General features: G+C 41.6%; 1 protein-coding gene across 4 annotated transcripts; it reads right to left on the bottom strand.

Annotated features, from left to right (window-relative positions):
* Window positions 1–2,258: 2,258 nt before the first annotated feature.
* LOC116680760 (period circadian protein homolog 2) lies at window positions 2,259–21,764 on the bottom strand. Of its 4 annotated transcripts, XM_032509527.1 has the most exons (23): window positions 21,414–21,764; window positions 17,481–18,032; window positions 16,566–16,658; window positions 16,141–16,295; window positions 15,015–15,136; window positions 13,308–13,509; window positions 12,072–12,123; window positions 11,566–11,708; window positions 11,318–11,396; window positions 10,872–10,978; window positions 10,339–10,492; window positions 10,116–10,224; window positions 9,770–10,034; window positions 9,334–9,493; window positions 9,121–9,239; window positions 8,455–8,661; window positions 8,113–8,358; window positions 7,335–7,993; window positions 6,885–7,256; window positions 6,551–6,749; window positions 6,160–6,388; window positions 5,879–6,029; window positions 2,259–5,766 (listed from the first exon to the last, which is right to left on the bottom strand). In XM_032509527.1, exons 2-23 carry the CDS (start codon window positions 17,933–17,935, stop codon window positions 5,587–5,589), a joined length of 4,458 nt encoding a protein of 1,485 aa, XP_032365418.1. In that variant the 5' UTR covers window positions 17,936–18,032; window positions 21,414–21,764; the 3' UTR covers window positions 2,259–5,586. The 4 variants fall into 4 exon arrangements, with proteins under 4 accessions (XP_032365418.1, XP_032365417.1, XP_032365416.1 ...); XM_032509526.1 differs by having other exon boundaries at window positions 6,885–7,993; window positions 8,455–8,646; XM_032509525.1 differs by having other exon boundaries at window positions 6,885–7,993; window positions 21,414–21,763.
* Between the last annotated feature and the right edge of the window lie 1,490 nt (window positions 21,765–23,254).

Genomic DNA, 23,254 nt, shown 5'->3' with positions numbered 1-23,254 from the left:
ATTTTATTTAGTGAGCCATGATGAATTGTTTGTTCTCCCCAAAACCCTGGATCAAACAATTTTACATCCATAGGACAGCTGTCTTTCACTGAAACAAATGCGCCTTTGGTCATTTTGGTCTCTTGTAGATTTCAGACAAACCCAGTTTATAACCAAGTTAATTATTACAGTGTAAAATGTCCATAAACATACGCTCAGTCCCCAAACAAACCAGTCATTGTAACGTTTTGTAAGCCTATAGTGTGTTATCAGAATCAGAATCAGAATCAGAAATACTTTATTGATCCCCGAAGGGAAACTCTGTGTTGTAGTTGCACAATATTATAAATAGAGTAGAAATACAAGAAATAAAGAAATATAAGGAATTGGATACGTACGGTATTTACATAAAGGAATGTTATTATACATTATTTACATAATTCACATAATTAAGGATTTGGAATGGTGAAAAGTTAAATAATAATAATAATAATAATTGTGGTATTTGAGATTGCACACATGTCAGGCCAGTGTTATTGCATAGTATGTGTATAGTATGTTTGGGTGTATGAAGGAAGCAGGTGGGTGGATGGGTGTGGATGTTGATTTTAGGGACACCGCTAAATTAAATTACAGTCACACCCCATTCTGTGTGTTCAGACCAACACCTCAATGAGCTGAAATCTTGAATAAAGCGTTGACCTGACCATTAAAAAATATAGCCAAACTAACTGTAATTTCCTTCCTGCAAATTCATAGTACTATGGGAAGTAAAGCAATCTTGCTGAGGATGTGACATGAAATGGTGTGTTTTTGGTAGGATATGTGCACAAACCAGAGCTACTGACTGTTGGAATACTTCCGCTGCGTGTCACCACAATCTGCTACCTAACTGAAAACGACAGATGACAGGCTGACCACGTTACCAGATTTAGTTTAAGCGGGGAAAAAGAAAAAAAAACTCAGACAGGGGGGAGGACTTTTGGGTCCATATGCATCAGCTCAGCTGTGTGTTTGTGACCGTGCATATGAATTCTGAGGTTAAAGGCCAATGCAATGCAACAGTTGGTGTGAGAGTGATTCAACGGCAGAGTCGAGCATATGGTGCTGAAACAGATCCCCAGGGATCCTTGTCATCCTTGGCTTCTTCTTAAATGTCTTCGACCGTGAGAGAACAATCACTTCTCGTGGGGCAGCAGCAGCTACAGCAGCGTTTATGGGCTGCATGCAACATACAATGCCCTTCATATCTTGTTACTTAAAACAAGCTTTGGAATGACATAGATCTAAAATGGTAGTTGAAGTTATTGATTGCCTGTGCAGGAATATGCATATCACTTAAAGGGAAACACACGGTGGTCAGTTTACCAGGGACTACAACTACAGTAGGCCTTTGAAAAAAGTTGTGGCAAGTCTTCTGTGACTCTTGACAACCTTAGTTAAATCTGAGAAAATAAACCATTAAAAAAAAACAACGTTTTTCTTATGGGTGTTCCAACTTTTTAGAAATGCAATCTGGAGTACCACTTTTGATGCATCCCAAAAGAAACTTTCTTCTGAAAGAGGCACAGAGGCAATGGACAGCAGCTTATAAGGATTTCTTCATGGACAAATTACTGGACCAGAGGGCTTTTATCACTCTACTGTATATTATTAAGTATATCATGAGTTGATTTGACTTCATTAATACTCTCACATTAGCCCAAACACATGGTGAAATGTGCCATAAAATTGGGCAAACATTCCCGTGGAAGCCCAATAAATATTGTTTATTGTTTGCTCCGGTTGAACTACTGTTGTTGGCCACAACCTGCTTGATAGGCAGCTTTCTCTTGGTCCATTCAGTGGTCCAGCCACCAGATGTTTAGCCGCAATGATTAATTAATTGGTAGATCTAATTATTAGATTGACCGAAAATGAAGATAATGATTCATATTCTGTAGCTATTTTGACAATTGAATACTAGTATTATGTAGTAGTATGAAACATTTGATGATTCCAGGTTCTCAAATGAGAGAATTTGCTGATTTCCTTGGTCTAACAATAAGGTAAATTCATCATATTTGGGTTTTGGACTGTTGTTCAGACAAAACAATACAACGGAAGACGTCACTTCAATGATTTTTGTGTTCTGCATTTTTTTTTGGAGTGTTTGCCGACATTCTATCAATTATTTTCCCTGTCAGTGTTTTCAGTTTCTTTCTTCTTCCAGCCAACAATGTATGACCTCAATATGTTGAGCATATGAGTCAAGGAAGCCATCTGAGTCACACCAGTTCTATTTCCATTGTTTTATTACAACATTGTTTCTCAAACAACACATCATCTTACCTACAAAAAATGCACAGAACTGTCCTAGTTAATATACCACATACAGTGGCAAAGACACAAATGTATGATCATACACATCATGCGCCAGTAGCGTGTGTATGCATTTACAGATAAGGCTGTTTACAACAGCCCACCAGTCTGTAATTCATTTAAAAATGGATTCCCTTCATGCAAGGCCTTTTGAGAATGAAGGCTTAAATATTCTCTGGCTTCCTCTCAGCATTCAGTCTTGCTTCCTTAAGGGTTTATACACAGGTGGGCGTTGTCAGCCCCCCTCAATCTATTTTGAAAAGAGATAGACATTGAAGGTGGTGACAGACGCAGGTCCTCTCAGTGTATTCATTCATAGATACAGAAAGCGGACAGAAGAGTCCACAAACTAAAAGGCAGAGACTCTCTGAAAAAGCCCATTCCATAGTATCTGACCACATTGTTCACATTGGCCACATTGTTCATTGTGCTTTGCCCACATGCATTCACATGCTATGTTCTGCTTACAGTAACTTGACCTGGGTTTTATTAGAGGTAGGGTCCGTCTCAAACGACACTCAAAAACTCCTACCCTCGCCAAACAAGACAAAACACACGAGAGAGGAAGGAATAGAAAAATAGAAAAAAATCCTGAAAAGAGAACAAGAAATTAAAGAGAAAATCCTGAAAACAAACTCAGTCAGTGAGATGTTCTTGGTCCAGTTTGTTTTACATTCCTAAGCCTTGTCTCAACCTGCTGTAGCACCAGAGTTGTTCCCAGTTCTCCTACTGTTTATCTCGACTACATGAAGCCACTGTGGATCAATGCCTTCCTTAATACTTCATGGTATGACGACATGAGGGCATGTTGCCATTTCCTGTGTAACCCAGGTTTCTATAGAAGGTTACTTAGGCAACATGGTCCCCTTATTTGCTTATTTTCCCGTACTTCTATATTTAAGGGCTGACTTTAAGTACACAGCGTGTTGATCATCAGCTTATAATTTGGTCAAGGATCTCTACTGCAGCACACACACACCTGCACTGAGACTTAAGATTTAAAATCATTTTTGGTAGTGCTTGAACTATTGTAAAAATGTTTCTCAGTGTGGGAAACCAGTTCAGTAAATGTGTGAGAAAATACGCGGAGGTTATGTCTCTAAAAAAGAGGCAAGTAGAGACAATGTCACTTTGCATAATACAAAAATCTCCTCTGATTTGTACTAAAAAAAAAATTACAATTTCTTGTAAAGCTGCACCAAACACATTCGTGACATTTTTTTACATAGACATTATACATAGATACACTTTTGTTTCAATAACCAAATATATCATTTATAAATAGAAAATAGAGGTGAAAGGGAAACGCTACTCCCAAGGACCTTCCTAGTGGGAATACAATAAAAACTCTTCAGCTTTGACCTTGATTTGCAGCCTCTATACAAGAGGAAACCACCATACTCTCGACCTCTGCTTTTTAATGGATCAACTTCTGCTGTTGATTGTTTCATGTAACAAAACGTATTTCAGCAGCTTCTAAATCTGTGATGACGCCTGTTTCTTCACAGCACCTGTGCTGTTTTAAGGTTCTGCAGAGGCCTACATCACTTTTGAATTTTTCTGTGAAAAGGACTAGCTAACTCCAGTTTATAGTTGTCAGCTTGAACTATAATATCCTGCAGTTTATGGTGATCAGCAACTTCCGTGCCTGAAAAGTGAAGACGATAAAGAAGTGCCTAAGACCTGCATTCTACCTCATGTCCAGCAGGGGGCAACACCAATGGCTCCAAAAAGAAGTCCATTTGTGTATTAGTCTATAGGGAAATTACCCTACTTTTCACTTTATTTATTATCTCTGTAAACATTTTCCTAACACGTTTATGGCCTCAATCGGTCGTTCCAAGTCATCTTCAATACAGCATGATGTTCATTTCGTAAAATTATGGCCTTTTTTTATAAAAAAAAAAATTAGGCTACGTCTACTATTTTCATAGCCGTTTTTTTGAAAAAATGAATGGATTGTGCGATGTATAACATTGTCACGGTTTAGGAAAGTTATTATCAGCCTGCGTGTCATTCTGCTGCCTGTTGAGTCAGGTGCACAATGCTCTGTGAATGGATATTGCAAATACTAAATTTAATGAGCGTTTTTATAAAAACACGCCCATTATACAGAGGTGGGGGTCCCTTCCTTTTGACCCAGCCAACATCATCCAATGTGCACCATAAATGAAGCATAGCGTAAGTTCTGCCAGGTCACGGAGTCAAGCTCGGCTATTATCTCTGCTCACAGCTGACTGTTCCAAAGCCAGAACACCAGCTGATGGCTCAGCTGATTTCCTCTTTTGATTAGATTTCCAATTGGTGCACTTTTCCCAGCCTACCTTGCTGCATCTCTGCTAGTGCTTGCAACCCACCTCCACCCCAACTCCTCCTTTTAAATTTATGTTGTCTGACTTATTCAATGCCGTGTCTGTCACTGATGCTGCTCTGTTCTGTACCCTATGAGGATCATACTCCCCGCTTTCCAAGTGTGCACATGGAAGTGTGAGGAGGCCCCAGGACAGAGCAATAGCGCCAAATACAAATTGCAGATGAAGAAATCTATTTTGACAAAGTGGTCCTGACTGAACTATTCCACATTGTCAAAAATGGGAAAAAAAGGAGGTTAAATAAGACCATGTGGCAACACAACATTTGAACTGGCAGCAGAGTATTTTAACATCCGCTTGTTAATAACATTAAAAATTATTTAAATGATTTTAAGACAGTTATACTGTCAAAATAAAATGCAAATTAAAATCAAATATATTTATAAGATGACATTTTTTAGAATAATAACTGCTTATGTTGCTGTAAAGCTCTGCCTTTGACAAGAAGGATGGGAAGCAATAAAATAAATAAATATCTACACAGGCTGTGCCCAGGTTCTTTCAGAGAAGGAGGGAGAGAGAGAGAGAGAGAAAGAGTGTGTGTGTGTGTGTGTGTGTGTGTGTGTGTGTGTGTGTGTGTGTGTGTGTGTGTGTGTGTGTGTGTGCTGGCAAAAGAACTACATGAGGGTCATGTATACAAAGACCCAAATGAAGCAATACCGCCCCCTGTATGGGCAGCTCAAGAACTGCACTTCAGCTGCAGTCCTCTGGACAACACAAGAGCGGCACACATCCTCATTTTAAATTTTAAAGATGTGTTTGTAAAGGCGGTCAGGCACATAGCTTTTTGTCTCACATTTACAATGTGTGTGTGTGCGCATCACAAATGTCCAAGGCTGGTCGAGTGTCCCCCCCCCGCTGGCAGCGTGCATGTTCAGCAGCCAGTGTCTGCTTGAGGCTGAGACTCCTCTGATTGGCTTAGGGCGTTCTGGACCTCTTGGCCCAGCTCCTGGCCCAGCTCCTGGCCCAGCTCCTGGCCCAGCTCGCCCATTTCCATGTGTGACAGGTCCTCCTCGAATGGGGCCGCCGTGGCGTCCTCGCAATACACACACTCCTTCACACATACACACAGCACAATATCAAATATATTTCAATTTGACTATTTCCATATAAGTAAATCTGTATATGTATGTATATCTATATGTATTTTTGAGTGTGGTTCGGACCTTTACATTGATAGCAGCAGGTAGACCTCCCCTCCTCATCCAGGGGTGTTCCTCCACTAGCTCTCGTCGCTGGTCTGAGGAGAAGTGAGGCTGGCTCTTTTGCATCTGCCTCAGCCTCTCCTTGTCTTCTCGCAAAACCCTCTGAATGTCCCTATGGATGACAGACCACACACACATTACAGTTTACCAACAAGACTGATACACACAGTGGTTCACTGCAAATGTGGAAATTAACCACAAAGCCCCAAAAAACCCTAAATAATACCCAGTCAGTGACTCACCTGGATGGCATTTGATATGTCATCATGACCTTGTCATCAGTATTTGCCATCAGCAGCCAGAGGGGCTCCTGGAGAACATTTTTGATAAAAAGCTCTCCCTCGCCTTGGATGGAGATCTTCGTCTGCTGGCCGCCTTCAGAGTCTCCTTTACTGCTCGTCTTGGCTTTGGCCTTTGGTTTGTGTTCCAGAGAGTCAATACTGCCAAAGTATTTGCTGGTGTTGCTGCTCCCTATACACAGTTTTAGAGAGACAGGAAAACAGTCAAAAATAAGTCTTTTAAATGTAATATTTATAATTTTTTATACCAACCAATCAAAAAGAAGTAATATCATGAAGTAGCTCAAATGAAAGGTAAGTCCATTTTGTTGAGCTGGGGTGTTCCTCTACGGACCTGTTCTGCTGCCAGAAGCTCCACTAGCTGATGTATCACAGCCATTGCAGCCTGAGCCCGATCCTGAGGCCATGGAGCAGGGTGGCCAGGAGGTGGCTGATCCAGTCCCAGAGTGTGAGTCCTCCTGAAGCAGGACGTCCAGCAAGTCGCAGGATGAGGAGTTACTGTCACTGTGAGTCCGATCTTCTGGAGACTCCACCTGAAACACAAGGCAGCAAACCATCAGCGCTGTCACGGGCAGTCAGTGTCGGTGCGTGTTTGAGTGGTTGAAACTTAATAACACAGTTCTGATCAAAGATACGTTCTCTCTAACTTGGTACATTGTGACTCTCACCTGTTGGGGCTTTTCGTTCTTCTCCCCTGCTGCTCCAGCTGCCCCCGGTGCAGCTACTGTACTGTAGCCGTGGCAACCAGCAAGGGGCGCAGCGCTGTCCTGCCGTTCCACTGAGCGCTGTCCCTCTTCCGTGCTCAGCAAATTGAGCTGCAGGGGCGAGCTGCACCGTGACTCAAACAGTCGCGGGGACGTGACAGGCTCTCTTGCTCCAGAGGCTGGGGTGGCAGAACGTGATCCCGCCCCTTCTTGGGGTTCCATGGCCATAGGGAAGGCCTGAGCAGGATACGGGGTTTGGGCCACAAACTGAGTCTGCACTGGAAAAGAAGGCTGGGCAGCAAAGGGCTGCTGGGTAGTGTAGGCAGTCTGAGCAGCCTGGAAAGGCTTTGTGGTAGTGTAGGGGGTTTGTACGGTTTGGCAAGGCTGCGGGGTAGTATAGGCAGTCTGAGCAGCCTGGAAAGGCTGGGGGGTAGTGAAGGGGGTGTGAGCGGATTGGAATGGCTGCTGGGGGGTAAAGGCAGTTTGCACAGGGAACGGCTGTTGGCTGGTGTAGGGGGGTTGTGTTTGCATGGAGTAGCCTGGCTGTGGTGGCTGAAAGAGCTGCTGAGAAGTGTATGCAGGTTGCGTCTGTGTCTGCTCAGGGAAAAACGCTGGTCTAGGAGCAGCCCCCAGCTGCCCAATGGGACCTAATTGTCCTATTTGGGGGAAGAGGTAATTGGGTAGCACCAGAGCTACCACAGGTGTAACAATGGTTGCACCAAATGAAGAGGCAGTAGGTGGGGCTTGAGTGCTCTGTCCCTCTCCAAAGCCTGTGGAGAGGGAGCAGTCAGGGTGGGGGGCTTGAGCTGGGGCTGTGGGGTAGAGCGGATAAGCAGGCCCCATGGTTGGGTAGGAGACATTAAAAGCTGACTGTGATTTTTCTGATGGGGACCACGAGGTTTGGTTGAGACCCTGAAGAGGAGGCCGGGGTTTGCGGTTTGATACGGCGCTGTCTGACGAATCAGGATGCTTCATCCGTGGCTTCTTGGTTTTCCTGTTGCGGTTGCCCTTCCTGGCAGTAGTCTCAGGCCTGGTGGTGCCTTGTTTGGCAGAACTTCGAAGACCAGATGATTCTGAGATTACATATGGAAAAGTCAGAAGGTAGGGTTACAAATAAAAAACAAAAAGCAAAAGCAATTTAATTCTAGCAAAAATGTTAATGGTGTGTATGTAGTTACTAAGCCTTGTGTACCTTCAGCACTGACTGGACCTCTCTGCTTGTGGAGATATGTTAAACAGTCCTTCTGGAAGGTCCTGGCGTTGCAGAGCTCTCGGCAGCGATTGAGGAAGGCCTGCTCTTCTTTCTGGGTGTGTGCAGCCAGAACCTGTTTGGTCAGTCCCAGCCGTTTGTAGGCCTCCTTCTCCTGGCTGGGGGGAGACACCACGCTGACAGGCTGAACCAGGGGCACAGGACTTTCGACGACATCCTCAATAATCTCTGTAGAACAAATCACAGCCATAAACATCAATCAAACAGTAGTTATTATCTAGCAGTTATAAAAGGATGAAAACCTGCATGTTCACCATCACCCACCAGACTCTGGCTGAGGCTTCTTGTCTCCCACGTGGACAATGGTGCTGCTGTAGCTGCACTGTGAGGTGATTGACACCACGCTCTCAGCCTTGCTTGGTAGGGTGAGGGGTGCCAGGGAGCCTCCCACCACAGCCACTGCCCCAGATGAAGGCTTCTTAGGTGCTTTCATGTTTGACAGGCCTGGCTGGGCATCTAGCATCAAAGGGTGTGGATGGGGACAAAGCAATCCTCTGTTAGCTCCAAGCCATAGAATATAACAGTCCAACTCCTGTTAGGTAACCCTTAAAGAACTGAACTCATATATGTATATGTATATATATTTATATATTTTTTACATGTTTCTACCTTTTGAAATATTTTGGATCAATATGTTTTGTGTGTTCATTTAGTAAAATTCATTTATGACACAATTATAATAATTGCATTAATTGTAATGATTTATTTTCTTACATAACCTTTTGGCTTAGGTTGTACTGCTTTTAGGGATATTACTAGGGAAGCATTTGAAAATACCCCAAGAAATTACATTAAGCAAACATACCAATGTAGGCACTTGCAGACCTTTTCTATTGCAAAGTTCAAACACAAGGGTTTTCTTTGCAAAAATTGGATATAATATGATTTGTGACATGTGTATATGTACACATTTGCATGGTGTGTACATGCCTGGGTTTGTGTCCTGAGGCGCTTGCATGCCATCCTCTGAGCCCTTCTTCTCATCATCGGAGTTGGAGAACTGGTACTTCCTCTTCACTGTGATGGGGATGTTACAACTATCCAGGTACCTTAGTAGCGGAAATGGATTAAATCAGAGAGTGCACACTTCATACAGGGATCTTTAAACTATCATCATTCGTGGACACAAACACCACGGTTTACCTGATGACACTGTCAAGGCAGCTGATCTGCTGGTAGGAGCAGACAGTCTGGTCTTTGCAGGTGAAGTCCTCCATGCTGACTGCAGTACTGTCTTTGACCTGCAGAGGGGGCGCTGAGTCTCTCAAACGCACCGCTGGACTCTTATGAGCTGCCACTATTGCTGGAGGGACAGGAAAGGGAAAATGTCAGGCAGGCAGGAACACACGCACGCACGCATGACATTTTTAGAGAGTTTGTTTAAAGTCCTTGAGGAAAATGTGCATTAAAAAATACTTTAAAAGAAAATTTATTTCTGCGGTTATTTGTGTGATTATTTTCACTAACAGATGTGTATTGTGTGCTCAACCTTTGTGTTAACTTACAATAAATGTTCTCACTGTGATTATTATGACTTTGAGTCAAAGTGATCAGAGAATGGCACCCAAAGTGAACTCACTTTCAGAGGTCTTCTTCTGCTCAGGCTTAGATGGCGACGGTGAGGGCCAAGGGGGAGGGAAGCGCAGGCAGACCTGGGAGTCCTGGTTCTTCAGCATGTGGACCCCTTTACAAATCTCCTGGAAAGTCCTGGAAGGCTTGGTCTTGTTGGTCTCCTCCACGACGTTGACGTTGCTCTCGCCCGACGAGCTGATGCTCACCAGTTGCTCATGGGAACCATTGCTGCCGTGGCTACCATAACCGCTAGAGCCAATGTTGTGGACCGGCTGAAGATAGAAATGATGTTACAGAAACAGACACATGAAAATGTGTTTTAAAGTGGGCGTCTAGTGTGTGTTGGGACATACTTGGAGTAGCAGCCTGTGGATCTGTTCACTAATTTCCTGGAGGTCTGAGTCCATGATCTTCCCTCCGTGGAAAACTGGTGCTGCAAAAACATCTTCATTCACAGGACCCCTGCAAAACACACAGACCACTGTCAACTAGAATGTTCAAAGTGAAATATGTTCTAACATACCCCGACTAATGACAAAAAAACCTTAACTAAAACGATGCATTGGGTATACTCACGCGCGGACTTTGTGCCTGCCAATGACAAAGGAGACCTTGCGACTCCAGGGGTTGACAAAGCTCGACCAGCTGGTATCAATGGTGATGTACTCGCCATTTCTTGCACGGAAACGGATTGAGGAGGAATCGAATGGCGTTCCAGCATACTGCAGAACTAAAAGTAGAGCGTGATTGAGTGAGAGCTGACCAACATAAATAGTTTAAAGCATGGTTGAAAGCACCAGGGGCAGTGTTGGCCTAAATGTTAGAGAAGCAAGCCCTTACCCCTCCCTCAATACCACCACTGAACTGCCCTTGAGCAAGCCCTTAACCCCAACCGCCCCAGTGGAGCTGCTCAGTGGCCAGCAGATCAGACTGTGGTTGTACTGGGCAGCTTCCAGGTGGGTGTAACTGTGCAAATGTGATCAGGGCGTTCCTGCAAAAGAAAGGCTTTCTCACAGTGAAACTTCCCTGAATAAATAAACTTTTCAGAACTGATTCTCTGCCCCTGCCCCATCGGTTAAGACAACACTGGGAATTAAACATGTTCTTACTTTTCCGATGCACAGCCAGCAGCAAGGGTCGGTCAATTGGGTGCAGATTGAGTAGCACAGGAGTCCCGATCAGGTCCTGAGGGAGGTAACCCAACAGAGGAACAGCCCTGATTCAGAAACAAAACAATGTGTTAAAGACAGTTTGATTTTTTAAAGACAAACATTTACTTTATTTAACAGGGCAGTAGCACAGGAGCACAGATGCACACACAATGTGACACCTTGTAATGTTTTGTATGAGTGTATGAGAGTGTGTGTGTGTGTGTGTTTGTGTTTGTGGTAGAGCTTAGATTGGGCCAAAAAAATCAAGGCAGACCATATCCGAGCCCGTTCACGTGTCCGAGCCCGGCCCGACACATTAACTGTAATTATGAGCCCGAGCCTGATTTAAATCCGACAATTTTTTAATACGTGGGCCATTATAACTGGGGGTGTTGTCCACTCACCTCTCATCCACATCCTGGAACACACAGTTTGGTGTGTGTGTGGTGGTGAAGATACGCTTGTCAGTAGGAATTCTGGGTGCTGTGGAGAGAGAAGAAAAAAAAGACAAATGAGTAAATGCTTTCTGTGGCAGCCCAAATGTTAAGAGCATTAAATAGGGTTGTGTGTTATATGGGTCAGTAAGGCATGTCGTAAAATAAACATGTGTGAAATGTGTGTAAAACCATGTGGTTGAGGTCAGATGCCTCACCTTCGTATCCAGAGTGCACCCTCTCGGCCAGCAGGAGGCAGCAGAACTGTTCCTCAGTCAGCTCAGCATCCTGGACTTTCATCCGGTATGGAGTCATACGAAAAGGATAGTACTGCAAATCTCCTTCACGCTCCTTGCCACCACTACAACACACACACACACACACACACACACACACACACACACACACACACACACACACACACACACACACACACACACACACACACACACACACACACACACACACACACACACACACACACACACACACACACACACACAATATTATAATACTGTTTCATAATATTGGAGTATTACCTAAAGAGGCTTTTAAAAATAAACTTCAGTTTGCCTGAATGGCTGATAAACTAGATGGGACAGAGACATTTTAAAGCTCACAGCTGCTGACTTCCTCCCTCCTCTCAACCATACCCTTAACCCTCACTCCGAGCTTGTTTGATAAGGAAACTGAATTAGAGAAGGCGCCTGCTGCTGTCACTCACCTGATGCGGCAAAAAAAGGATTTCTCCTGCATGCACTCTGTGGGAGACAAGTCTGAATAAAAGACAGGGAGAAGGGCGGATTAATATATTACCGAATGCATTAGACTAATTACTTCAAAATGAGCCATCTAAGGTAAAGAGCAAGAGAGGCACTGTTTTCTACAATTACGCAACTGAGGTTTAAAGATTCATAACAGTCGAAGTTCTAGACTAGGAAAAACCTTTAAGTAAACAAAAAATAAAGCTGCTCAACCATTACTTAAACCTCTTAAATTACCAAGTGATGCCTGCAAAACAGCACTGCTTTGACATCACGGGACTGATAACAGCTTCCACACCCCCAAATGACCACAAGCTGTTCAAGTAAGACTACAGAATCAACAACAGTATTTAAAGTTGATGAACAAAGGAGTAACATTAAAAGACCAACCAGAAAGAAAACCGATTTAAGGATTGCATAATTTGATGTAGCTGAACATCTCTGAAAGCTGTTTTTAGTGGATTTATTTTTAGTGGGAGAATATTAAAAACACAATCAACGTAATGCAATGCAATGACACATCACCACTGATTACAGCTCCAAAGTTTACCATAGACATGACTTAACTCATCCAAGACACAATGTCAACAATAAGAAGACCCCCAAAATGTAGGACTTATTTCAGAGCTTCTGCAGTGCTTTGCATTAGATTTCTGCAGGTGTACCTAATAAACCGGTAACTCAGAACTTCTGACAGCAACATTTTGTGATTATGTCTTCAACAAACAGGTGTGTGTGAGTAGGCGTGCATTCATTAAAGTGATGTGATTTGCTATGTGTGTATAAGCACGCGGCGCGGGTAATGCAAAGGAAATAGATGCTGGTGTGTGTACAGGTGGTATGGGTGTGTTTCATGTGGCACTATGAGGGTGATTGAAATCTCCCATCCATGTTGCCCCACTTGCATTCTGGTTTACCGGATGTACAGCGTTGGGATAAAACCTGACATGTAAGGCCTTTTCTTCAATCGTCGCTAATAATTTTGCAAGGGCACCGTTGCTGCATCTGGGGCTTAGCGCCGCCCAGAATGATAAGCCAGTGTTTCTAGACCATACTCCAGCGTTGAAACAGCACCGCCCAGTTATAAATAAATATTTGTTTATTTCACTGGGACAACATTTTCAAATCTGTAAGGACTTTCAAGTTGCATATAAAAACAGTTGAACATTAAAACTATTTCCAGTTATAGCTGGTACCTGCTTCGGTGCACATCCTCCATGAGGGCAGGCGGTAGGGTGTAGTGAAGCTGTAGAACACGCTGACGTCCTGAGGCGTCAGGAACTCCACAAACTTGGCATTGTTAAACACTTCCTGCTTGCAGTTCAAGATGGACGCCGCCTGGTCCGAGATGTAAACTATTTTCCCCGTGATGAGTGAGACGGCAACAGCAAAAATATCCTGTCGGTAAAAAGAGAGGTTTTCAAGATGTTCAAAGCACTGAAGATGTATCCTCTAACACAGTGGTGGAATGTAACATTTACTCAAGTCCTGTACTTATGTACACACTTGAGGTACTTGTTCTTGACTTGAGTCTTTTCTGATCATGCCACTTTCTACTTCTACTCCCCTACATTTCAGAGGGAAATATTGTACTTTTTACTCCACTACATTAATCTAACAGCTTTAGTTACTAGTTACTTTACTAATTAAGATTTTTGCACACAGAACATATGTAGTTAATTGATTACAATGTTTTATTATAAATTAAACTACCCAACAATATAAGGGCCTCCAAGTCCAGCTGAAATGATTAGCCGATTGAACACTTGGTTAAATGAGAGAATTGTTTTGGATCCTTACCAGTTTCTAAAATGTGAGGATTTTTCCTGAATTTTTGATACTTTAAGTACATATCCTGACAATACTTTCATACTTTTACTTAAAGGTCCAGTATGTAGTATATTAACTGTAATAAATCCCAAAATTACCCCAATGCATCATCAGATATTAAGGAAACATGCTAAAGTTAAATACTATCTTTTCTGACAAAAATGCTAATGCAACAATGTATTTTTTCCTTTTAAAATTTCCATTCCGTGACGGAATTTCTGTTTGTGTTTTGCAATGTGTGTTGTTATCAACTGCCCAGTTTGAGAGCCAGGCCGGGTTTACAGATATATCTGTAAAAACTTAAACCCAGCGTGCTACAGCTGTAACGTTAGTACAGCCATGAAAGCATCAAACAAACGAACGGGAGCAACGAAGATAGATTCTACCCAACATGAAAAAACTGCATGTTTCTGACAGCTGGGTGACCAGAGACGTAACAAACCCCGGGTAAATATTGAAGATGTATTTGAAAGATTTGAAAGTTTTGCACCCAAAAGGACACAGAGTTGGCTAATTTCCTCTTAAACAGGAAAGCATTAGCTTCAGGCTAATTTATCACAGCTACTAGGGACGGGCATGTTATATCATTTAAACATTTGTGTAGCTACTCACATTGAATTTTATAGCTAGAGTACCTGAGTTATTTACTCGCAAAAACAACTGCTAACGCCAACTGCTAACGTTAACAGCGGACCAGGCGAGTGGTATTTTGAATTTTTACCGCAGTAACTATTTTAAACCCAAGCTGTCAGTATTTCATATTGCACTTTTAAGTAATATTCCCAATGGTAGTATTTTTACAGTGTGGAATTAGTACTTTCACTTACGTAAAGGATCTGAATACTTCTTTCACTCCTGCTCGAACATTTCTCACAATATTGTGGATGTAGTACTGATATGATTTGTCTATACCCCTGGTTTGTTAAAAGTTATCGGATTTCAGCATTTGAGACATGACTTAGTTTGTAAATTTCACACAAAATACAAATTTTTCACTTATACAGATTTCCATTTGCTCTTTATTTAGAAATAAATGCTGACCTTATTGTGAGGTGAAGATCAGAGGTACTTACAGTGTTTTTGAGCGTGTATTCAGAGGTGATGCTGTTGATTTCTTCGATGGTGTAGGATGATACATCAAACTCTGGCGGTTGACTGTCATTAATCATCAGCAACTGGTAGTATTCCTCATTGGCTGCAAAGCAAAGAGAAGACGGATCAATGTAGACAATATATCACATACAGTATCAGTAAAAAAGACATGTTTATAATTATCATGCTTATAGACGGCTAAGGTCCAAAAAGCAGGAAAAATGTATGGTGCGACCATATTCACCCGTACCATACACTAAATACTACCATACCCTGATCATATACCGCCCTCATACGGCATATTATACTGCTTTTTGCATGTTTAACCGCTGGAACTTGCCAGAGGCGATCACTCTACCTCTTTGAAGGTTTTAAATATTATTATTACTAATGATATTGCCCCAAAAAGCTTAAAGACAAAACTTGCTCTAGCTGAATCATTATTTTATTATTTACACATATCCCAGCCTTCATTTGAACAAGTAAAACCAGATTCTGTAGATCAAAAAAAGCACTGACATGTATAGAAAATTGACATTTATAACACATAGTACTAAGTACTGAATCAACAGTCGTCTTGTACTTATTAGCGACTGGGACCTACCTTTTGCTATTTGGCACTCAATTAGTGTAATTAACATTGTTTTATCATCAGTAAACAACCAGTTCCGACCCAACATTCTAACGGAATGACGTTCACTGTGTCTGTGATATTATAAGATGAGATTTAAGATAAGATTTTTATTAATTCCACACTGGGGAAATTCTTGCATCATGTACTGCTTCTGCATCGATAAATTACAGCACTCGTGTCCAAATGTTCTTTTGCGCTCATGCGGCTTAAAGTAAGTGCATTGCAAGACGGTTTTTTAAAAGCCTTGAATCCTCTGTCACTCAAAACAACTGCTGTTAAAGTTAAGCGATTGTCAATAGTGTCTAGCGGTTTGATAGTTTGCAGACATCTGATTGGATAGAACCCAATCACTCTTGCATGTTTTTTTTGTTTTTTTTAAACCATCACAAACAAATGATGAAAAGTAGCAAATAAGTCATAGCTTGCGTGTTTACAGTTAGCCTGATAAAAGTGCCAACAAAAGCGAGTCTTACCTTTCACCTGTTTGACACATCGCAGCGCATATTTGAGCGTGTTGACGGTGCTGGACTTGCCCTTGCTCCTCTTTTCTGACGGCAAGTGCATCTTCAGCTCCTTGATGGTCTTGAAGAGCTCCTTCTGTGTCTTAGCTTTGGCTGACTGTTCGCTGCTGCAAGGCGTGCATGAGACAGATACACGTGTGTCAAAATGACATGGTTTCACCAGAGTTGTCACACCTTGGGAAGGTGCTACCAGTATTTGAAGGGTTGGGGCATGATTGGATTGATTGACATTATTTGCCTTTGTTTGCCTTGGAGAACTTTTTACCCTTTCATTTTAGGAGGAATAAATAAGTTATATTCTACTGTCTTTGTTTATTTTCTGTCAAACTTTTTGAAGTTTGTGAAACGGTAAAGTAAGATGAAAGATGTATATGTACCTGCAGCCGCTGGTTGAAGGGTTGTCCTGCTCGGAGCTCACCAGACTGAAGGCGTTGGAGCTGCTTGGTGGCGAGGGGCTGTGAGAGTTTGAGCTGTAACCATGAACAAAACGTGGTGTTATTGACAGAGGACCACACAACGGAACATTATCAAAGACCACAACAATGATTTAAGATTAAAAATATAAAATGAGTCTAGGACTCACTTGGAATGCTACAAACATACCATCTGTATCCCCTGTATTTAAGACTATACAAATATGGACAGTAGCTAACAAGGAGCAAACAGGCCGGTCAAACATTTCTGGATTTGAAATATAAAAACCTTTTTCTCTAAATATGCCTTTTCATTATATAGAATAATTCCAATATTTAAAAGGAAAGCATTATTTTATTTTTTTACTCTATTATCTGGGATAATTAAAGCATGATTGAACTGAAAAATACACGGAAAGTATAAAAAACAAATGTGATGTGAAAATGTGAAAATTGAATGGTCCCCACACACACAGCCCCTTGCCACCATTTCATTTGGTCAGGTTACACTTCTCAGGTGCCTATTTTTAAATTAATTGCCTTCAACCATAATACACTGTACACTAAAATCACTTAATAACAGGACAATTAAGCCGCATGGAGCCTGCATCATATTCATTTTTTCTGAAAAGACATTTTCTTTCGCTTTTGAATACAAAGCAATTTCTAAAGTCAATGCAATTGTCTTTTGTAGTCTGTCTCATAATTAGGAATAAAATACTGTCGGTCTGAGACAGTTACTGCTAGACTACACCAGTGACTCAGACCAACAATGAGTCATAGAGGAAAAAATAGACCTTATATTACATTTAATGAACCTCACTTCCGTGACCTAGATGGTCTGCTCCCCCATGGCGGTGGGATTTGATTTGCCCTCACCTCTTGTTGCTCAATGAAGACTCCAAGAAAGCAGAATCCTTGCCATTGACATTTGAGCTGCTCACAGATTCATTGCCATGGGACTCATTGCCATGCGACTCGTTACCATGGGATTCTGTCCCGCTCCCACTCGAGCCACTGCCCCCCATCTCTACATCCTCGTGTAAGGGTGGGCGTGACCGCTTCCTGTCGGCATGTGGGGAGCCAGACGAGGCCGGGTGCTCATGGCAACTATCGCTCCCCTCAGAGGCCAATCCCAACTCCGCTTCCAGTTCGACTCCATCCCGTCCGCCACAACCCTTGTTGTAACTGTCGGCCATGCAGTGAAGTTGGCTATGGGCGCCGCAGGGAGAGCCTTCTTCTTCCTCCATCTGGAAGTCAACCCTTTCCCGGTTCCTTTCGCACCCTTTCAGGGTTGAGTACAGGTAGCGCTTTGGAGTACTGCCCTCAGACATGGGGCGGACCAAAAGGCAAATGATGGGAGATTAAGTTACCTTCCACATGGCAATGCCATAAAGCATGGAACTGAAGCCTCAGGAGTGGGGAAGGAGTCTATAGGAAGAAAATAAATAAAACACAGACAAACCCTTATAGAGTAAGAGTATAGAGTAAGCTTCATTTCTAAGATAGCAGATCAATAGTAATCAAACAGCAATCAATGGGGATTTGAAACCACAGATTAAAAAGGGCACTGCAGGATAGACACACGTACATCGGCGTACCATAGTGGCTTACCATCAGAAAGCTGATTCGATATCAAGACTACTGATAAAGTCTGCACTGTAAATAGGTCATTATTTGCCCTTTTCAGACGGACTAAAGCCCTAGACCAGTTTGATCTGGTTAAATTTTCCAAAAGACTCTTTTTTTTTCATATGAAAGGTAATACTACAGAGATTAAAAAACAACAACAACACAGCTCTAAAGAGACGACACAAACAAAAACCTTCCCCTTGTACAAACCATCATGACTTATGAGTGTTTGAAAGACAAAATGCTTTAAAATAATTTGAACTACATTCAAGATATCTCCTCTGTAGCTAATGACCTGACCCTACCAATATTAACCAATAAAAAGGCAGGAGGAAAAACTGACAAACAATCGCTGGGGAGAAAATGGCTCTCACTCAAGAATAACAGCATTTTCATTAATGCCAAGGTCACAGGTCAGACACAAACCAATGATAAACAGTGTTGATACATTGTCCATGTTCACTTTAGTCTAGGTCAAATAGGCCTAAACAAACATGTATGCAACACAGTGCAGTGTCCCTGAATCCACGAACAATATAAAAATAGCTGTGCACAGTCATACATATAACATCATATTCAGTTATTAAACGAGACCTTATGACAACTTTGCCAACTCTAAGGTTGTAACATGAGATCCATTGTAAAGACGGGTTAAGTTTCACTTGCTTTTGGCAAACAAATAAAGAAGACCACTCAGAAGTATTTAGGGGCATATAGATCTCATTTATCCTCTAAAAGAAACCTGACAAAAATACTAGAGCAACAGGTTTAGTCAGCTTTGGTCTGGTCAGCTTTACAGCAGACCAGAAGTAGTTGGAGCTATTTATGTCTGCTTAAGCCTCAGCCAGGAAATACTGGCAATAGGTAGGCCTACTGACGCCAAATCCAAAATATTGCAGTTTCCTCCCACCCAAAACCAGGGTGCAGCTACTTATGTAAGAGTGCACACTCAGCGTGACTATTCTTCTTTCTTTACATAATCTGTTTGACGTAACTCTAACTTTAAAATTACAATTTTCTTCCCAAATTGGACGTGCTTAAACATTTTACTTACTTACTCTCAAAACAGAGCAAAAGAGTGACATAATGAAACTGAACTCCCTCTGCTAGAGCACTGATTCACCTAACACACTAGCACAGATCTCAGGCATTACACAACGCTGCTCCAGTCACATGGATTTGGCTTTAGTGCATCCAAAAGCAGTGGTAGCCTTGTTTCATAAAACCACATGCTTTCACTCCACGACTTCCGAGGTGCATTGATGAGTGAAATTTGAAACAGGAATTACATGAACAAAGTTTAAGATAGAATATAAAGAATATAAAATTATGGCAGATTGGACATTAACTCTTCTTGGTCATTTACCCAATCCAGTTTATCCCAGGGCAAGACACTAGTGCAGTGTTATTTGAAGAGGATAGCATAACTGCAAAGATGTTACATATTGTACATACTCGGGTTTAATGTTTAAGCAATTCATTTTTTTTTTTTTAAGACGTGTTAAGGCCTACTCTAGTATTTCATTAAAATGCCATCATTGTAGTGATCTAAATCACAGTACCAGCCACTATACAACACAGTTATTACATGTACATCATCTTATACCTTAGCAATTATGACAAGCATTGGCATCAGCAAAACTGTGAAAACTATCAATAAGCCAAATAATAATTATAATAACAATGATAAGATATGAAGTATCTATTTTGTAGCTGAAACAATGTTATCAAAAGGTAATCACTCTTTTGTATTTGAGGGAAACTCCCAGCTGCTTTTTGTGTGGTCATATGGAGACATAATTACAATATTTAAAAGTCAAAATTAGCTCAAGCTCTACATGAGGTTATCTAATAAAGCTCATTCAGATATATTTAGATCACACTGAACTAAACAGCATTGGAATGGGATTAACATGTTGTACTATCCAGTGTGGCAGGGACAGTTTTCTGTGTGGACAGTAGGCCAAGTACCTTGGAAGTTAAAAATAATCCTAGTTGCTTGGAAATTCTAATCAATTTATTTAGGTCCACCCAATTACATTTGACACAAGTCTACTTAATATATTGAAATAAAACACATTTCTCAAATGTGAAAATGAGGCAATGTAATTTCCAAAGCTTTCCTTGAGGCTGAAAACAGCTCATTTTAAAAGTCAAGAATTATGTGTAGGCCTATATCATATTTCAAGCATAGACAACCCTACACAAGATAAAGGTTACATTTAAGAAAATAAGAGAAAAACACATTTGTAATGGGAACAAAAACATTCCTTCCTCAAACTTTATTGACCTGCTTTTCAGAAATCCAAACACACGGGTGGTTGACCACGACGCTGAAGTTAGCTTCCGATTAGCAGCTTCCAATTCGGCAGGTAAGGGGAAATTTAAGGGAAACTTGTAGACCACTTAGAAAAGGTCCAGATCCAAAACCACTGTACCCAGACTTGTCAAATCTGGACTAAATTATCCCAGATAGGCTAAATATTCTTAAAAACACAGTTTCAGATTTGTGAAAGCTTTATCTTATTTGTGAAAATACAATAAAAGGGAAATTCCCCTGTTATTTTTCACATAGACCACTTATAACAGGTCCAGATCCAAAACCACTGTACCTAGACTTGTCCATTCTGGACTGAATTATCCCAGTGAGGCTTAAAATTCTCTTTACACAAATTTGATACTGTGGGTTTTAGAATATTTAGCCTTTAGTAAAATCTCCCTTTATTGCCTTTTCACAAACAGAATAACGTTTTCACAAATCTGAGACTGTGTTTAACAATCTTTAGCCTCTCTGGGATTATTTGGTCCAGATTTGACAAGTTTTGGTTCAGTGCTTTTGTTTCTGGTCCTGTTCTAAGTGGTCTACAAGTTCCCCCTTACATTTTCCCTTTATTGTCGAATCGAAAGCCAACTTCAGCGTCGTACGTTGACCTGCAATCCACGGTCCAGAGACAGTTATGTAAAAGTAAAGATATCGTTCAAAACCCGCTACCAAAAATAACTGTTTTAGCCATTTCACAAAAGCCGACATTTTTCTTTCTCTATGAATAAACAGAACAAGTCGAACAGCGTCCATAAAGGTTATAAGTGTACGATGCATAGTTACGCAACTCAGGCTAGGCCTATTGTTTAACTAAGCCTTCTTACTACAGCAAAGAGGTGAAAATGAAGAAAACCAACCTGTGCTGCTGAGAATCGTCTCCTCTCAGTTGTCCTCGGTGTCGAGTTAAAGCAAAACCGACCAATGCATAAAACGGTAAGTACAAGCTCCAACATTCCTCAATGGGAGACGGTGACAGTAGTGAATGAGCCTACTAAACGAATCGGCGAGCTCAGCGCGCGACCTCGATTCGGACTCCGCTCTAAGCGTTTCTCAATTGGCTGAAAACTTCGGGTTTCCATAGCGAAGATGACGACTTTACAAAAACGAGAGTTCATTGGTCCAGAGGCTGTCTGTCATGTTATATAAACAAGTCATCCACTGCACGTGGAGTCCCATGTTATGTGTATCGTGCAGCGTGAGACTGAGCCTGGGAGAATTTACCACTACGCCGAATCTAAAACAATGTGTAAACAAAGTCCGAAAGTCTGAGGAGGAAACGGTATGACCTTTACCTGCCTCACGTCACACCCATTTTTGCATTGCAGTGATGCTTAAAAGGATAAAATATCTGCCGACGTAATAGAAGAATGTGTTATTTGAGAGAGGGAATTGAATAGTTAGTTTTCGTTTTACAAAACAGCACAGGCATGACCGCTACAAAATATTATTAAGAAGGCTATCAAAATGTAGGCCATGCTTTTTTTCTTAATATAGGCTATACTCCTACACCAACCACCATTATTGCTTGCATCATTGTTACATCTTGTTATGATCATAGACAGTTAAAGGTTATGATGAATGGGACTCTGCTTTGTGGCGTCTGTTCATGAGTGGCTGAGACTGGAGAGCGGACAATGTATAATCTCCCATGCTGGCATAGTGCACACTATCATATTCTCCTGTCAAGCTGAAAGCCTCCATAGAATAATTCAGTACAGAAATCTGGACTCGGGCTCTCTGAGGACGGTTAGTGCCAGTCACACACCCTCACTGGAGCGTCACTCAACAACACACCCTGCTGTCTCTCACATCCACCCCCTCTAAATTGCCTTTTGGCTCTAATACTGCTCTATATTTGGCTTTCCCTTGCTAGGCATGTTTTCTTTGTTTTTTTTACATTTCCTAGTGAAAACATGTTCTTGCCAGTGAAAACATTAATATCTGAATAGCAAAAGATCTTCTTGTGAATTGCCAAAAAATGTCATTTGTGCATGCCGTGGTGGAAGAAATGGCGACATTCTATTGGTGTCCTTGTTAGAAAAACCAGTGCCCTCTTGAAGGCCTCTATCGTAGATACATTTTGATAAAGTGCCCATTAGGGTGCTCCTCCAGTGGAGAAAATGAAATGCAGGGCCCTCTAGGGTGCCCTTAAACGGAAAAAAACACTATTAAGTGCACTCTAAGGTGCCCTTCCAGCAGAGAAAACATAATGAAATGAACCCTATGGTGCACTTCCAGCAGAGAAAACATGAAGTGAGCTCTACATTTTGGAAAACTATCCACGGGCCACTGCTACACATGGGTAGCTGAAACTTACAATAGAAATGAAAAGAAAGCCAATAATTCATGGTCAACTCATGAGCTGAATTGTGTTATCACTACATTTACTGAACACTGTATTGATTAACTTGAAGCCATACTGCAATTTCATTGCATTTCCAGAATCCTTTATTGTGTATATTCCCTGGCCCTGGTAACATTTTGCTTTAGGTGTGAGTGTGTAAGTATGGTCCTGTTCACGTAAAAAGACCACTATCTAAAAACGGGCATGTAAAGCATGAAGCCTCTGAAAAGAGGCCAGTTTGGAATTAGTGTAGGCTAAGGGAGGGTCAATTAGTGTCCCGGATGTGTCAGTGGAAGACTGAAACAGCACACATGTCAAATCCTCCATACAGGATATGTGCCACTGTACCTGCAC

The sequence above is a fragment of the Etheostoma spectabile genome, chromosome 3, assembly GCF_008692095.1.
Source record: "Etheostoma spectabile isolate EspeVRDwgs_2016 chromosome 3, UIUC_Espe_1.0, whole genome shotgun sequence".
Classification (NCBI taxonomy): Eukaryota; Metazoa; Chordata; class Actinopteri; order Perciformes; family Percidae; genus Etheostoma; species Etheostoma spectabile.
Note: the sequence above shows the minus strand (reverse complement) of the source record. Positions and strands in the feature narration are given on the sequence as shown.